The sequence below is a fragment of the Olea europaea genome, chromosome 10 (assembly GCF_002742605.1).
Source record: "Olea europaea var. sylvestris chromosome 10, O_europaea_v1, whole genome shotgun sequence".
Lineage (NCBI taxonomy): Eukaryota > Viridiplantae > Streptophyta > Magnoliopsida > Lamiales > Oleaceae > Olea > Olea europaea.
Window position 1 is genome coordinate 37,197,890 of NC_036246.1, and position 18,064 is coordinate 37,215,953.

Sequence of the window (18,064 nt, forward strand, 5' to 3'; positions counted from 1 at the left end):
AATTCTCATTGAGGCAAGAGGCCGTTTAAGGGAGCAGTTTGCAGATTCAGAGCCTGAAGGTCACTCGGTTCTAAGAATACAGATTTAAGATCAAAAGTAAGGTAAAATTATTGTCTTTGTTAAATTTAGAAAGAATTCTTCTAATATCTTGAAAGAATCGTAGGGATTATTATTGTTTATGTTTGCAAAAAACTTGTCTAAATATGTTATTATTCATAAAGTTTGCAAGGAATTATTTGAATAATGCCAGGTTATACAATTAAAGGATTAGATAATCTGTTAGATAGATTAATGGAAAAAATAGAAAATATTTATTCTCAATTAGAGATTATGGATATATTATCGAAGGAATTTGATAATCTTAGTAAATTACATGATAATTATATTACAGATTATGCTAATTTATTAGATCAAAGGATGAAATTATATATTAAAACTCGAAATGAGAGAAATAGAGGAATTTAAGACTATCCCAATAAATTAAGGATATCTTGTGCAATATATGATAAATTATTTCATTAAGGGTATTATAGACATTTTACCAAAAATGAATAGTAGTAGGCCATTTATAAAAATCTCCCCAATTTCACACCATTCATGAAAAGTCAAACCTTCAAACAAAAATCAATATTCATATGCTTTAAAATCTGACGATCCGAGAGATTGAGATGGTTTCTTTTACCATCCTTGAAAATCAACACTCAAACACGTCGCATTTTATTCTAGAATGATGTTACTTGTACATTAAGTGATGTCCACATAATTGTCCAATATTCTCACATAAAAGAAAATTCACATTGAATAAATTATAATTTATTTGAAGTAGATCGTGGGGAGTAAGTGAACACCCTTTCCAGGGCGAGGCCCAAGCGGTTCGGTGTGAAGACAGTCGGGCAACCTGGGCAGAGATCACCGTTCGGGTAGCTCTCAAATCACCGCACACGCTCAAAAAGAAAACGATAATTATCCCACACACTCGCACACACACTCTCTCCCTCCCAACCTTGATGCAGAAAGAGGAAATGGATTTGTAGAGAGAGAAAGTGAGTACTGTACATTACATAGGTGAAAATTGCAGAGAGCCATAGAAAGTGCCCTCATCAAATTACAAAGCCTTTCGAACTTAAAAAAAAAAAAAAAAATAATAATAATAATTCTTTTTTCAGTTTTCGTTATTTCTTCCATTAGAGAGTGTAGTTATGTAATGGGATCAATTACTTGAGTGTAATGTTGGAGTTTTTGGGCAGAAAGTGAGATAATATTTTCTGGGTTTTTTTAAGTGACCCTTTTGGATGTGTTTGGATCTGAGATATCTTCTGATGAACCAATGAGTTTATATGCTTATCTGCACATATGCATATGAATTATGAAGCTGATGGAAAGAGGGGGTATAGTACCATTGGTGCTGTGGTTAATTATAGTGGTGCATCTATTGAAATTTATCTATGCTAACATTGAAGGTTTGTGTTAATGTATGTATATTTATATTTTTTTTATTTCGGTTTATATTTTTAAATATACTTGTGGGCTTTTTTGTGTTCTTTTGGCTCTAGATTTCTTTTGAATTTCTTCTTCAATTTGTAGTTATAATTGAAAAGTTCCAACATTTTCTTTGGCTTATTAATTTATTGTGCCATTCATGGAATGGATTTATAGAAATGTAACTTTTGAATTTACTGATGTTATGCCAAAAAAATGTCAAAAATACTCTAGCACCTAATTTATTGTGAACTATATTGGGAATATAAATTTATATCAATTCATTAGCGTAGTTCTTGTTATAGAAATTCTTATATAACTTGTAGTACTGTCTTTCTAATTTAAAAATTGACTCTTCACTAGAATCTTCTCAAGAAACTATTTCCTTGTTTAAGTTCTTTGGAAATGGTTCTACTTTACTAAAATAAATTTAAATAATCATGAAAAACTTGATTTTCATACCATTTCTCAGTTGTTCCACATGGCAATTTGAGATGATTGGTGTTGTTTTTTATGATGTATTATTACTCTGTGGCATCTAAGTTTTCCCGTTGCATATATGGACAGGTGATGCTTTACATAGCCTTAGGACGAACTTAGAAGATCCAAACAAGGTGCTGCAGAGTTGGGACCCTACCCTTGTCAACCCGTGTACATGGTTCCATGTTACATGCAACAATGATAACAGTGTTATAAGAGTGTAAGTATCTGCTTTAGTTAATTTTTCCATTTTCATACATTCAGTGCTACTTCCTAAAGTTAGTGTAATAAGTTTGTTAACCAATTGAAACATATTTTATGGCCTTAACGTCCAGTTATTTTTTTTTCCCAGTGATCTGGGGAATGCTGCTTTATCAGGTCAATTGGTACCACAGCTTGGTCAGCTGAAGAATTTGCAGTACTTGTATGTCAAGTAAATTTGTTGATTCTTTTTTATTTTTATTATTAAAATCACAATAATTCAAGTTAGCATTATGAACAGAAAATGCCAATATTATTATATAAATGTTGAACATTGGATTATGTTTGGAATGACAAATCTGCTGGTGATATATTCTGTTTAAGGTATTTCTATGACCAATATACGATTTAGTTGTGGCTAGAATCTCGCTGCATCGACGCTGAGAGTTTGATGACCATTGGAAAACTTAAAATAATTTACTAGAACATTAGTTATACCTGATAAAATGCACTGATAGCATCCCAACTCCAATATGATTCAATCATGCAAGTTGTTAATTCAAATTCTAGAGTGTTCCACTAATTAGTTAGCAAAGGGGTAAAATGGGGAATAGAGATATAATAGAATATCTATAAATGTCATGAGGGGCTGGGGGAGAATTCATTCAGGAATTTTGTTAGAAAAGTGAGGAGAGATGAAGGCCTCTCGAATGCCTTGGTGTGTCTTTCAAATTCTGTTTCATTTCATCAGTTCATTTATAGATGTTTTAAGTTCTCTGCAATTCAATAAAACAATATATTTCATCTAGCTTCAATTCTGCAATTCTTTAGCACTATTCCAGTTATCTCCAATTTCATCAGCAGCCGGCAGAACCTTGGACATCCCAGTTACCTCAAGCATCAGCCGCAGTAGCCAGAACCTCTCAAATCTAATCCATAAAAACTAACTTTGGCAACCCCAGGCTCCATTTCAGTTCTGCAACAGCTACAACAGCACAGGAATCTATCATGCACCAAAACTGTTTATAAGTTTGTCAACACCTGATTTTTGCATGAATAGGATGACCATAGGGAAAATTATAGTCAATGTTCTTTATATTTCATTCTATTAGCAATTTAGTCTCACTGGATGTTGATTACACGAGAAAGAACAAAATTTACCGTCTATAAAGTTAATGAAGTTTGAGAATGCTGTCATATGTAAGCTTTAATATCATATGGCAGGTCACAAAGTTTTAGAGTATCGGTATCAGTATCAGTATCAGTATCAGTATCAGTAGACAATTAAATATGGGGAACCTATTAATGAACGCTACAATATTGAGGTCTGATTGGAAAAGATTACAGTTGAGTTCTTTTTCTTCATTAGTCATGCCCAGAAGGGCGGAATGTTATATCTCATTCCATCTTATAATTTTTGGTGTCTTGATGCCTACTGTGGCATGCAAAAAGTTCCGTCTTTGTGTGTTTGTGTGTGTGCATGTTTCAAGTAGTGGTTTGGTAGATGGACTGCGGTTTTTTTGTTTCTGGTAAGAGAATGGAAAGTGAGATTGTTTTCCCTCATAACTACTAAGCTACTTGCCAAGCTTCTTAGAAAGGAGAAAACAATTGAGATTCAACAATTGTGGTATTTTCTTTTCAGGCACTAAATATTCTTCTTCTTTTTCTGGGATTTTGTTTGCAATATTCAGTGTTTCTTGGTTAATAGATCTGTGCAAATTAATATCATGTGCTTCTAATGCCAATAGAAAGTATCCTGTTCAATAGTATTTTAGATCCAAAAACTGCCAAATAAAATGAGTACCTTGCGGAGCTGTTGTTTCTTTTAACTTCTGTCATTGTCATTTTTATTTGTGTTGGTCAAGGAGAAGAACATATTTCTCTTTGATGAAAAATCTACATGAAGTGGAAAGCGCAAACAAACATTCTTTTCTATAGTTTTGGGCTTTTGTGACCCTTTTCATCTAAAACATCTGCTTCTTTTGCATTTTGCTGACTATTTGTCCAGAGAAGAAGGTTTCCATATGTAGTTTTGTGAAGGTGTAAAACTGGGTTTGAAGGGAAAGTTAATTTAAAGTTTACAGGAAAATCTACATTAAAATTTGAAGAAACCTATTATCGCTGTATTTTTCTTTAATGTTTTCCAGTTCAATATTATTTCTCCATAACAGATTATGGATAATGGGTATCAAGCTCCTTGCTTTGTGCTCAGAATCAAGATGTCTTGGTGTGCTATGTGCTTTAATAACTATGATACTTTTATTTAATTACTCATTACATACATTTACCACACATCATGTCAAAACTTAGCATAACATCATAATCTTGTAATGCAGAGTACTATGAATTCATGCCTTTTACACGCAGATATATGCAAATATTTTCGAGCATATATTTACATATTTATTCCCACGTTTTTCTGAATGCATTAATTTAATGATTTTGTCTTATTTTAATCTACATAAATCAAATTTGTTTTATTTTTTGACAGGGAGCTCTACAGTAATAATATAAGTGGTCCAATCCCCAGTGATCTTGGAAATCTGACTAATTTAGTGAGCTTGGATCTGTACTTGAATAGTTTCACTGGTCCCATTCCAGACACATTGGGCAAGCTTTCTAAATTACGTTTCCTGTATGTACATTCATCTTGGATGTGGAATAGTATTGTGAATTTGAATTGCTTGTTATGGTCATCGACTCTTGTTGATGTTTTCTTTTTTTGCCTGATTTGTATCCCTTTTCCCTATCCCCACGCACAAATTAATATATACATTGCATGTCCCAGCAGACAAAAGTATATGTCCCTAACATAATCGTGGTAGCAAAGCATACATGAAGAGAATGTTATGGCCTTCCCTTGAGTGTTGCTAGGATTGCTTCTTTTCTTTGTTGTTTTTTCTGGGAAAGAGAGCGGATTTTAGTGTGAGGTGGTTTTGTTGTTTTAAATAATGGGGAATGGCTGCGATTTGTCCTGATGCTGAAAGTAACTGCTTTATTATGTAAAAATAATCTAAGGCCCTATTTGAGCCACTTTTAAAAAAAAAAAAAAACATTCTTTAACAGTGATTTGATATCATCTCAACCACGCATTCTTCAATAAAATAATATTACACGTAAATCCAAATCTTTTTCTTATTTCTTAACCACACATTTTCCATCAATACACTATTCAAAAATACATTTTCATTCTAATAATGTGGCTCAAACAAGGGCTAAATATATGCCTTAACTAAAGGGAACAACATCGGACTTTATTAAAGAGTGATGTAATTTTAGTTGCTTATGAACAAGGAATATGATTATATAGAGACTAGAAGAGAGGAAATTAGTTCTTGTTTCATCATAAGAAAAGAAATTGCGAACGAAAAAGGAATTGGCAACAGAGGGATCACTGATTCTTATTTGACAGTTAGCTGGGTGTTGACAACACACTGAAGATTACTAAGAATGAGGGATAATGCCACCTTAACTGGGGGAAAAAATGAAAAACCGAGGTTTTGATTATAGTTCTTTTGTTCAAAGCTGTCTGTTCAGTCTTTGAGCTCATTAACTATCTAGTTGCATGATCATCTTCTGAGAAACTTTGGCAAGATAAAGAAATTTTCTTGGGTGCTGACATTGTGACCTTAGTGCTGATGCTGTAATTTTGAGCCACTGTCACGTTAATCTTGACAAGTAAAATGGAACGTGAAACTTCTTCCTCGCATTCAACCCCCAACCCAGGAAAAAAGGACAGGACACGATGAAAAGTTCCACAGATGGCTGTACAGATCTATTGAGACTATGATTGAGTTAATGTTAGCATGAGATTTTCTGTCGGTGTTCTGAAAAGGTTTTGAATTTGTTTTTTTTTCCTTATTGCTATCTTATTTGTTGATTTAATTGAATACTGACGCATCAGATAAAAACATGTTAACATTCTCTTATGATTTTGTGAGACATCATGAATCTTAACCTGCACCCTTGTCATGTCTGTGTAAGGATAGCCGTCTAAATAACAACAGCTTGACCGGTCTCATCCCTTTGTCATTGACAAATGTCTCATCATTACAAGTGCTGTAAGTGCCCATGTTGGTCTGATTTACTTTCTTTTTATGTTTTGTAATTGCACTCTGTTTGTCTTTCTCCCGCTTCACTGTTTTACATGTAGGCATGCGATTCTTTTTGGATGATGTTGTGATGGTTTCAAATTACTTTCATACACAGGGATCTATCCAACAACCGTCTTTCAGGGGCAGTACCTGATAATGGTTCCTTTTCTCTATTCACGCCTATCAGGTTTCTTGCTGATATATGCCCGGTACTAATTTGAAATGTAAATATTGTGGCTTTGAATTTGTGCTGACATAGAGGATTTGCCAATTTCAGTTTTGCTAATAACTTGGATCTATGTGGCCCAGTTACTGGACGGCCTTGCCCTGGATCTCCTCCATTCTCTCCACCCCCTCCATTTGTTCCACCACCCCCGATTTCTTTGCCAGGTAATTTTATTAAACTTTGGTTTTAGTTGCTGGGCTGTGGCATTTCTGAAAAGGTGAATACCCGATCAGTGTGATCTTCAATTTTTTATTGGAGTATGTCTAAGGGTAGAGTTGATCAGTTCCTTTTTTTTTTTTTTTTAAGTAAGAAATTAACTATACACAGTCTGTCATCTGTATAACTGTGTAAAAAAGTCTTGTCTGGTGCTTGCAAAGATTGAGAAATTTGTTATTTTTTGCTATTCTTCATGGGTCGCTGCATTTGCTCGTATTGATTCTATTAAACGCTGATTGTGTTGGTCAACTAAGAATCTAAGATAAACATAAAAATATAGTTCGATTCCTGTCTATGATACTCAAAAAAAAAAAAAAGTATTAAAAATAGCTGCATTTCTATCTTAGTTAGCGCATCTGCTGTTAGTATTATTGGATTTTTCCTGAAATTAGATCTAACTGAGTACTAGTGCTGTGAATGGTACACTCCATTTTGAATTGGCTGATTTCTACTGTCTATATCTAATTGTGAGGATATGAAAGTAATTTGTTGTGAATTATTTGACCTATAGATGGACTGCCCAATTTAATGTTATTTCTTTTTGACATGAAGTAATAATACACTTCCTGTGTATTATTCCTTGATTAATAAAATATTTAATTGCCTTTCAATTAAAAAGGGGATCAGGAGGTATTCCATAGTGAAATCTATAATATAAGTTTCTCACTATGTGATTACTGATGATGAGGAATGAAACTGTAGGACAAAATAGTGCAACTGGAGCCATCGCAGGTGGGGTTGCTGCCGGTGCAGCTCTGCTCTTTGCTTCCCCGGCTATTGTGTTTGCATGGTGGCGTAGGAGAAAACCGAAGGAATATTTCTTTGATGTACCTGGTTGGTTGTTTGACTGAACGCATTCCTTTGCATGGAACAAGGTTCTCTAATGCCGTACATAACTTGTCTGCATATCTTTGTAGCTGAAGAGGACCCTGAAGTACATCTGGGACAGCTAAAACGTTTCTCTCTCCGAGAGTTGCAAGTTGCCACGGATACTTTTAGCAATAAAAACATTCTGGGCAGAGGTGGTTTTGGAAAAGTATACAAAGGACGGCTATCTGATGGTTTGCTGGTTGCTGTAAAAAGGCTTAAGGAGGAGCGGACTCCTGGTGGGGAGCTTCAATTTCAAACAGAAGTGGAGATGATCAGTATGGCTGTGCATCGTAATCTCCTTAGACTGCGTGGCTTTTGTATGACTCCTACTGAACGCCTTCTAGTTTATCCATATATGGCTAATGGAAGTGTTGCATCATGTTTAAGAGGTGATCCTTGTTAAGAATGATACTAGTTTACTCTTCAATATTTTTTTTTCCCAGTCCATTGTACCACGATCTTGTTTGTTCAAGCTCATCTTAATTTATGGTTAGAATGCCCAGCCCGGGAAGGGTGAATGATCTTTAATTTCAATCATGCACTAGTTTAATTAATTGTATATATATACAGAACGCCAACCAAATGAGCCACCACTTGATTGGCCTACACGGAGACGCATTGCTTTAGGATCTGCACGAGGACTATCTTATTTGCATGATCATTGTGACCCGAAGATTATTCACCGTGACGTGAAAGCAGCAAATATATTGCTAGATGGCGAGTTTGAGGCTGTAGTTGGGGATTTCGGTTTGGCTAAACTTATGGATTACAAGGATACCCACGTTACTACTGCTGTACATGGCACGATCGGACATATAGCTCCAGAGTATCTGTCCACAGGAAAATCTTCAGAGAAAACTGACGTTTTTGGTTATGGAATTATGCTTCTTGAGCTAATAACTGGGCAGCGGGCATTTGACCTAGCTCGCCTTGCAAACGATGACGACGTGATGTTGCTTGATTGGGTACGTCGCCCTACCTTTCACTTTTATCATATTCCTAGTTCAACGTATTAAAAATCCTTTTAAGCTTCCAATTTAGCCCCTGTTTGATGTAGGTTAAAATCACATTTTTAGTAGATTTTGATAAAAGCAAATGAAATTGGTGGTTGAAAAGTTGTAGGTCTATGAAATACGTGTTTAAAATTTACTGTTGACTTTGACTTGAGATTTTAATCTAGATCAACAGGGGCTTAGTCTTGTATGTTCACCCACTTCTTTGGTTCTGGCTAGTTTGAGAGGCATCTTCCTCTATTCAAATTTTCCGCAAAACTAACTTGTGAAATTATATATTCACAGGTTTTCTATTCTTTTCTTTTTCCAATCCTTACGTCTTACATTTCAGGTCAAAGGACTACTCAAAGAAAAGAAATTGGAAATGCTGGTTGATCCAGATTTGCAGAACAATTATGTGGAGGCAGAGGTGGAGCAGCTAATCCAGGTTGCTCTGCTTTGCACTCAGAGCTCTCTTATGGACAGGCCCAAGATGTCGGATGTGGTGAGAATGTTAGAAGGTGATGGTTTGGCTGAACGGTGGGACGAGTGGCAGAAAGTTGAAGTTCTTCGCCAGGAAGTTGAACTTATTCCACATTCAAGTTCCGAATGGATAGTGGATTCGACAGAAAATTTACACGCAGTCGAGTTGTCGGGTCCAAGGTGACCCCTCACGGCTAGAGGAAATTACTAGGACCTTTTCTGTTTAACCATTTTTTGCTTCCAAGAAAATAACCCCTTTCAAGTCTCTGAGAGCCTGTTGTGAATGTATGGTTAGTTATATTTGTGCATAGGAATTTTTAATGGCAGACATTTGATGAATTGCTTATAGAATCAGTTGAACAACTTGTTATTGGTTTCTTACTCGAGCCAGTGAGTTTAACAGTTATATCCTGCTAGTATGAAATTTTCATGAAGACCATTAGGATCGATACCTAGGGATGAAAATTGGCCGGTCAGTGGCAGCCCTGAGTGTAGGCGAAGTAGGCGGTCGCCTAAAGCCTCGCTTTGGTGAGGGCTCTAAATTAAGTAAAGTTAATTGGTTGGTTGAAAAAAAATGAAAATTATATCTATGAAATTTTGGAAATAGAATTATCGTATGCAAACATAAGAAACTAATAAAAATTGAAAATACATAAATCTTTAAAATATATATATTGCAACAAATTTATCGCTTACATTTAGCTCTCGTTTGGCCCCTATTAATTTCCATTTCATTACATTTTCATTTTTCTCACTCCTATTTTCAATCACATAATCTTCAATAAAATAATATTACACGTAAATCAAAAAAATTTCTTTCTCTTTCAACCACTTATTTTTTTTAAAAAAAAAATACTATTTCACCCATTTTCATTTCCACGAAATGAGGCCAAACGGGGACTTATTTATCACAAACATTACTTTTCCTATTTATAAAGTAGACACTTTATCTTCTAAATATTCATTTTCTTTTTCTAACAAAACAAAAGGTCTCTTTGTTTTTTTCAATTCCATGTCCAACATTCACCGACCATTATTTTTTCAATCTAACAAGATATAAATTATCCCCCTTTGAATTAAAATTTTGAGGATTCAATGCAATTTGGTTTGATCTTGCTGTCATTGATACAACCTTACAGGTTTATCTATTTCTCTCTTCTCTTCAAAACATATACAACAGAGTACATATGTTATTATTATATTGTTTTATTTTAATCTCACGATAATAATATATTTAGATATTTGTTAAAAGTACTTTGAATTTAGTAATTCTTTGTCCTTGTTCATATGGATACTTCTAATTTTAAATTAATTTTTTATAAATTAATATAAAATTAGAAGTTTGTTTGTATTTGATCATCATTTTCATTATTTTTTTACACTATCTTTTTGCAGCCACATTCTCCAATTTTGTACATAAATAACTCAAATGTATATTCAATTTTATTTGAAATAGTTGTAGTGAGAAAATAATCATATAAACGACATACTTCTTTGCCATTGCATTGTAATTCTATTTGCCAAACTTTACTTATAATTTGTATTGCTGGTTAAAATTTGACATTTTATTAGTTTTCTCTTCAAATTTGGGGCTTAGCTGTCTGTGTTTGATTCCTAATAATTATATTAAGCCCCTGTTTGGTATCGATTAAAATCTAAATTTTAATTTAAATCAAAATCAACAATTAATTTTGACCAAATATTTTATAGGTTTCAAAACTTTAAATCCACATATTTTATCTACTTCTATCAAAATCGACCAAAATTTTGATTTTAGGGATTGTTTGAGGGCCATTTTTATCAAAAAAAATGCATTTTGAAATATTGTTATGATGTAGAATATATAATTAAAAAATAAAAAAAAATTTGAATTTGCATATAATATAATTTTATTGAGAAATATGTAGTTGAAATAATATTAAATCACTATTGAAAAATATATTTTAATAAAAAAATAAGACTCAAACAAGAATTTAATCTCCATCAAACAGACTAAAACCTCTATACAAAGAGATTTAAAATATAGAGCCCAATTTGAAATTGACATAAAGCTCTCAAAATATCAGGGCGAACTTGGGCCGGTATCCCAGTTGATCGGATTTCTCGGTCAGAGACAGATTCCTTCCGTTTCTACCAAGTAAAGCTCGGTTGTTGAAAAATGAATTTAGAAAAATTTCATCTTTCTCAATCAATCCTAATCTATCCCCCCTAGACCGAGGATGGGTGGGTGTGCTCGGTTGGGGGAATATGAATTTTTTTTTTTTTTGGAAACCTTCTTTTTTGTATTAATAAAGATTTAATTGTTTTAAATAAGATTTATTTTTACTTTTTGAAAAAGTTACAGGACTTCGTGTACAAATTTTTTATTTTTATTGTTTTAATGTTTTTCTAAAACTTTTTTTTATTTAAAAAAATGATAAATCCATTATTTAATGATCAAAATGGAGTTTTGCTATATAATTGACACTTTGGGTATGAATTATGCTAAATAACACGGTTTAGAGTAGATTTAATAAATTTTGCAAAGATTGGGAATAAAAAGATACAAATTTTCCATTTGAATATTAAAATTATTCTAGAAAAGGTACAAGTTTTGGAAGCACATATGCATCCCATCCGCTTATAGAGAAGCAGGTGTACCTTATTTTGGTTGTATATCTATTTCTCTTACCTCAATCTCTCTTGCAAGTTGCAACATAGTGTCAAACATTAGAGGCCACTCAACTTTGAATAAAGTGTCATTTTAACCTTTCAACATTTTTTTTCTTTTTTCTGCTTCAAACTAGTTTTAAGTGTTTTATCTATGTGTCGCAGACAAATTTCATACATGGATAATGTTTATGTAGCTTAGTAATGCGAGATTCGACCTATAAAATTTAGATTAATATAACACTAAAGATAACAAGATTTCTCATCCTTGAAAGGCAAAAATCTAGCGATTATTCAAGAAATTAGGCAAGGATGAAAACATGATCACCATATAGACTCTTTTATAGTTTTAATTTAACTCATATTTTGAGAAATGAAACTAAAAAATAGAAATAAGTAACATTGAGAAACGATATGGAATTTGAGGATATTTTGATTTTAGAACAGTCCTGATCTTTCAAAATCCCTATATGATACGCTATATTATACTTTGTAGAAGTGTATTTCACTGATAAGGTTTTTGTATCGTAAATGCAGGTACACATTGCTATAACACCAACATGGTAAACTGAAATCACGAGTTGATGCACGAAAATTCACCTGCCACATAAGAAAGAACACTATTTTTTGACGAAATTTCTATTGGTTACGGAACTGAAACTTCAATTACGAGTTTGAGAAAAACCAATTGACTAAAATGAAACTTCTCCCCAAAGTTAGGTGACCTCCCAACACAATCACATTATTGTCATTTCCCTTTGTCGAAAAATTTCGATTTTACCGTCTAATAAATCTAAGCTATTTTTACCATCAACACCCACCGTCATAAAATTCTCTGTATAAATTTCATCTTCTGCTAGTCAATTAGTACAATTCGCGGAACGTGGTTTTAAAAAATCGCGATGTCGATGCTCGATTCCTTTACGACGAAGGGAGGATTCAAAGTTGCGAAATGGTAACCTCTTTTTTCTTTTTTCTTATTTAATTTTTAATTTTAGTTTATTTTCGATTTTAGGGTTTCTGTAATTATACACAATCTGATAAGTTGGTGAGGAACTGTTGGAAAATTTCCGATCAAACCAGAGTATGATATTTTCGAGATTAGAAAGTGAATAACTGTTAACTCATGATTTTATGTGCATCTATAATCAATTGAATTTGATCGGGCTTTTGGTGCTAGTTTAATTTTTTTGCTTTTAATTTAAGGAAATATTGAAAGTCGTGGTGATTGTTGAACTGTGGATAGTACGTGGTTTTATAAGTGAGTGACTTTGTAATCTATAGTTGTTTTTTATTCATAATGTTACAGTAAAACCCTGTTGAAACTGTCAATTCCCCGAATAAAGTTACTGAGGAACAGAAGAGAGATACAAATAAAGCAAATGCGTAGAGAAATTGCCAATCTCCTTGAGACCGGCCAAGAAGCCACTGCGCGGATTCGAGTATTAATCCATGCTTTTTTCCCTTATGAACTTATTCGATTTTTACATGTGGATTTTTCCTGCTTTTAGAAAATAATTTTTATTTTAAAATTTAGGTTGAGCATATTATAAGAGAAGAGAAGATGATGGCAGCACAGGAGATAATTGAGCTATTCTGCGAGCTTATTGCTGTTCGTCTTCCAATCATTGAAGCACAAAGGTATCGTGCCCTCCACCGTACAATCATTTTAGCAAGTGATTCCACGGTTAATGCATTCAGGGCTCAATAATCTTATAAGTTTAACGAAGGACAAATTAATCATGAAAGAGGACGATATAAGATATCTTTACATTGTAAGTTTGATAGACAAGCAATGATTATATTACCTCAAAAAGGATGTCACCTTTATTAATAAGGTATATACAATAGGAATCCTTGTTCCTTCTGAACCAAAATGGTATTAGGGAAACTTTTAAGACAATTTGGTGGTCTAGTACTTCATCTCATCATTGAGAGTTGCAGAAAATGATAAGCTTAAGGTAGTTCTTTCAATTACAGACCCCTAATGTAAAAGGCCAGATTCTAGAAGCATGTTTGGGAGTTTTTTATAATGTGTTCAAATTATAAATAGAGGAAAATGTTATCAAAAAAAATAAATAGAGGAAAATGAATGGTGGATGAGTGTGTAGTACTTGTAGGTTTCACGAAATGTGTGGACTTATCATAAACATGTTATGAAAAACAAGGGATAGAAGAGATCGCTGATGAGAAGATACCCCGTCTTCAGAACCACTGTTGTCTTTTTCTTCATAGGCTTCTCTTTTGCGTTCAGGGAAAACTTCCCTAAATTTGCTGCCTCTGTTTATTTTTGAGATTACTCTAGAAATCTATGCTTTGGTTTTCCTTTTCTCTGGATTTTTTGTGGGTGTGCCATTTCATTGAAAAATTAAGTTTGACACTGTATGTCTAAAAAGGTATCTATAGGTGACTTCATTAATAAGAAAAGGGGGCTTGGGTAACAGACTTGATTTTGATCCCCTCTATGATTTGGATAGTACTTAACATGTTGATCTATGGTGGATGCAGTTGTTTTATTTACCTTGTCTAACTAGCCATGGTCTGTCAACTAATGATGTGTTCCCAGGTGGCATGGTTAAGGTTTCTTTTCCCTGATTTGCGATCTGTTTTTTGAGTTTTGGTAATAGTCGTGAAGGTTTCATAGTAGCAAATTTGTTTCCTCATCGAGGACCATTTGAGCTTTTGATGTGTCCATCATCTATTTTTTGCAGAATTATCCTCTGTTCTAGTTCTGTGCCCTAAATTGTTTGTGCAGTGTGGATGTTCTAGAGGTTTCGTATGTTGTGTTGCCATCAAGTCGATAGTATAGGTTTTTTTGAAAGAATGATTGTCCCTATTGGGACGATCTTTGCAGTTGAGTCCACAATGTTCAATTTCCTTTTAGTAAGAGAAAAAATGTTTATTTTTACTTTTCAAATGAAAAACTAATGTTAAATACTTAGGGATATGATCTATTGCTGAATATTACTACATAAAAAATGTACCCTGTATGCGTGCTTCCTTGATGTTTTGCCACTTGTATCCCCATATCTACAATACCATTTTGAATTGGATACAAGACAGTTGAGCCTTTCACACATGGACTCTTCCTTGAAACTTCCCAATTACTATTTTCAACAAACTATTTTTTTCCTATGGATACCTCTCTTCTGAATAAACGCATTGACAAGGTTCTGGGCTATATTATTTTTGACTTGAAATATCTTAGCTAGGTTGGGAAAGTTAAGAAATAGACGACATTCTAAATCAATTCTAGTTGGCCTGTCTATAGAAAAGTAATTTGAGTTGACCTGATTTCCCATAGTCTGTCTTGACCCAACTACAAGACAGTGCAAACTTATTTTTAGGTACATAAATAATTATACAACTGGTAATCTAGGCTTTAATTTCATATGACAGAACATTAAATTTGACCTGTCCTCCTTTCATCACTTGTCAGGAATTGTTGTTTGGTATGATACAAGGATATTATCCTCCACAATGTATTAAGAGTTATAGAAATAATAAGTCTTTCCTGATGGTACCGAACTTTATCAGAGAAAAATTAAAGGAAATTTAAAAAAAAAAAAAAATGTTTACTTTCCCAGTTACCCTTTTTGATGGAAAATTTAGTTGGCCGAAAAACCAGATAAAATGTAAAATTAGAGTAGCTAAACTGTGTTCAGCTTGTCTGCACTAGACTAATACCCTTTAAAACTGGTTTTGAAGCTTTCCAGTATTGCCTTAAGCCTTTCTGTCTTTGTGCTTTTTTTTTTTTTTTTCTCTGCCTCCCCCCCACTCACCCTCTCTCTTCTAGGTGTTGTGTATGTCTGTGGCGGGATAGGGAGTAGGTTGAACTTTTAATGTTGACGCAGGTTGCTGAAAGATGGGGTTGTATGAAGTTTATTTTTCTTTCTTCTTTTATAGAGGTCGTGTCATTACTTTCACCATTTATTCATGTTACCCACTCTGCCACTGAGGTAATCTGAGCTTTACTAACCTGTTCTATGAACTAATCTTTACGATGTTTAGGGAGTGTCCACTAGACTTGAAAGAGGCAATTTCCAGTGTATGCTTTGCTGCACCTAGGTGCGCCGATCTCCCAGAGTTACTGCAGGTTCAAATGCTGTTTGCTGGCAAATATGGAAAAGAATTCGTTTCATCTGCAACTGAGCTTATGCCGGAATGTGGTGTAAATCGCCAGGTTGCATATGTTGTCATCTTATGGCATTTTATTCGGAAGTTTAAAGTTTTTAACTTCGTTTCTTTTCTTATTTCTTGTGACGTTTTATACACTTGCAGTTGGTGGAGTTATTATCTGTTCGAACTCCTGACCCTAATGTTAAACTGAAGCTGCTCAAGGAAATTGCTGAGGAGCACGAGCTAGACTGGGACCCAAGTGCATCTGAAACTGAATTGCTGAAGCCGCATGAAGACTTACTGGTACTAATTTGTGATTACTTTAGCCTTGACTTTCTTTATATCTTCTTGCCTGATGTGTGTTCCTTTCCTTAAAGAGCGGGTCAACACAATTTGTCAGTGGTTCTAAGGTGCCCCTTCACAAAGAGAAACATGATGAACCAATATATTCTGCTTCTGAACATGACACGGAAAAACAGTCAGATTCCGATGCTGATTTTGAAATATTAGATTTTCCCGAAGTTCCTAAGCAGCCATTACAATCGAGTAAAGGAACTGTCTCGGCACCAGAAATGCTTCCTTTTCCTGCCTCTGCACTATCTGAAAGTTACGAAGATGATTCAGAACCTTGTGGAGAGAAAAAAAATCTGTCAGAAGAAGTCTTGCGGGAGAAATCATTAAGCAGGGAACTTGATTCCCCCAATATTTCGTTGGGTCCATTGGAAGACAAACAATTTGTGCCAATTCATGTCTCCTCCATCACAGTCTCCTGCATCGGTTCCTGCGAGACAAGGCAATGTACCTCCCCATGTCGTGGGTATCAAGAATGAGAATAATGTTGATTTACAGGATGTACTGGCTGCTGCACAGGCGGCTGCTGATAGTGCTGAGAGTGCAGCAACTGCTGCCCGTTCTGCAGCTAGCCTTGCTCAGCTTAGAATCAGTGAACTCGTCAAGAAAAATAATGACGAGGTTTTAGACGGTAGAGTTGAAAACCCTTCTCATGGTAACAAAGGCAAGTTGGACGGCGTAGAAAGGCCTGTTTTGGATAATCGAAGTTCATTTGGTTCTACCAGTGTTTTGGGTTCTCCAAGCATACATCAGGCGGCAAACCTTACTTCAGGTAACGATGCCAAGGGGGGAGTGAATACCTCCTCGCCCAACAGTCATGTCGTCAGCCCTAGTAGTGCTCACCAACCTCAGAGATTACCTTCAATGGACGAGGAGACATTTCTCCCTTTCCCAAACCTGTTCGCTAGGCAAAGCTCAAATCTTAGTTCTCATGCTCAGTCATATACAGAACATTCCAGATCAACTCAGGATCAGTAAGGTTGAGTTTCGATTTGGTGTTCCACTGTCCCCGTTTTCTCCTATTTCATATTTTCCCACTGGCCTAGGCATTATGTGAATATTCGCTTAATATTGAAATATTACACACTGTATTTAGAAATGGGTCCACGTGTTAGAAAATATAATAGTCGTTTTCTATGTTTGTTTGTCCCTGTTATGTGAAATTGGAATAGGAATATGTTCGTCAGTATAGTAGTTCAGCAATGGTGGACACAGCCTCCGGTAGCTATGTGACTGTTCTAGCCGACATGGTCAACTCCAACAACGAAAAAATCTTCCTTGACCGTGCCCCCCAATGATTAATGAAGAAATAAAATGCCTGTGATACCTACGATTGCGAACTTCATCCAGTCTCCAGCCCCACGTCGCCCAGCTTCTCGATATCCTTGTTGACATGAGAATCGAACTAATGAATGACATTTTCAAAGAATTCGAAGTTGTTTATGACAAGTTGAAAGATACAAAGTTTGTAATAAAAATGAGTGTACATTGTGAAGTGCGAACAATTGAACCGAATTGGTTGCTTAATGCATCACCCTCTGTAGGACGAGACATACTCGTCTACCTTGGGATTTGGACAAACCGAGGATCCTCCAATAGGCATTCCTTCTTGAATGACATTGATTATGTGGGCTGTTTGCCATCAAATCATCAAGTATCCTGGTTGTATAAGTTTATTAATCTACATCTCAGGTGATACCATCGTATACTTGAATCGAACATCCTTAATTTGCTATAATTCTTGTTTATTTTCGGATTAATTTTTCAGCAACTGTGTTATGTAGTGCTTTTTTATAAGATTGACTAACGACTCAGTCTATGATATGTTGAGAGGACACGAGACACCAGTCCACCCAATCAATTGAACACGATGGGCTGGTGATGACTTCTCTTCCTCTGGCCTA

At 34.7% G+C, this 18,064-nt stretch overlaps 1 protein-coding gene and 1 pseudogene across 3 annotated transcripts; both read left to right on the plus strand.

Annotated features, from left to right (window-relative positions):
- Positions 1 to 926: 926 nt before the first annotated feature.
- On the plus strand, positions 927 to 9,419 carry LOC111402085 (somatic embryogenesis receptor kinase 2-like). 3 transcript variants are annotated; one of them, XM_023030139.1, is made up of 11 exons: positions 927 to 1,460; positions 2,047 to 2,179; positions 2,312 to 2,392; positions 4,652 to 4,795; positions 6,150 to 6,221; positions 6,370 to 6,441; positions 6,532 to 6,644; positions 7,399 to 7,530; positions 7,614 to 7,955; positions 8,137 to 8,531; positions 8,911 to 9,419. In XM_023030139.1, the coding sequence occupies exons 1-11, from the start codon at positions 1,367 to 1,369 to the stop codon at positions 9,223 to 9,225; spliced, it is 1,893 nt and encodes a 630-aa protein (XP_022885907.1). In that variant the 5' UTR covers positions 927 to 1,366; the 3' UTR covers positions 9,226 to 9,419. The 3 variants fall into 3 exon arrangements, with proteins under 3 accessions (XP_022885907.1, XP_022885908.1, XP_022885909.1); XM_023030140.1 differs by having other exon boundaries at positions 2,312 to 2,383; positions 8,911 to 9,225; XM_023030141.1 differs by lacking the exon at positions 6,150 to 6,221 and having other exon boundaries at positions 8,911 to 9,225.
- Positions 9,420 to 12,482: 3,063 nt separating this feature from the next.
- LOC111402087 lies at positions 12,483 to 17,709 on the plus strand (annotated as a pseudogene).
- Positions 17,710 to 18,064: the final 355 nt, after the last annotated feature.

Excerpts from the sequence above, each read along its gene's own strand:
- LOC111402085 (XM_023030139.1), top strand. The coding sequence starts at position 1,367 with ATGAAGCTGATGGAAAGAGGGGGTATAGTACCATTGGTGCTGTGGTTA. Across the intron at positions 2,180-2,311 it reads GATAACAGTGTTATAAGAGT|TGATCTGGGGAATGCTGCTT; the intron begins GTAAGTATCTGC and ends TTTTTTTCCCAG. Across the intron at positions 6,645-7,398 it reads ACCCCCGATTTCTTTGCCAG|GACAAAATAGTGCAACTGGA; the intron begins GTAATTTTATTA and ends ATGAAACTGTAG.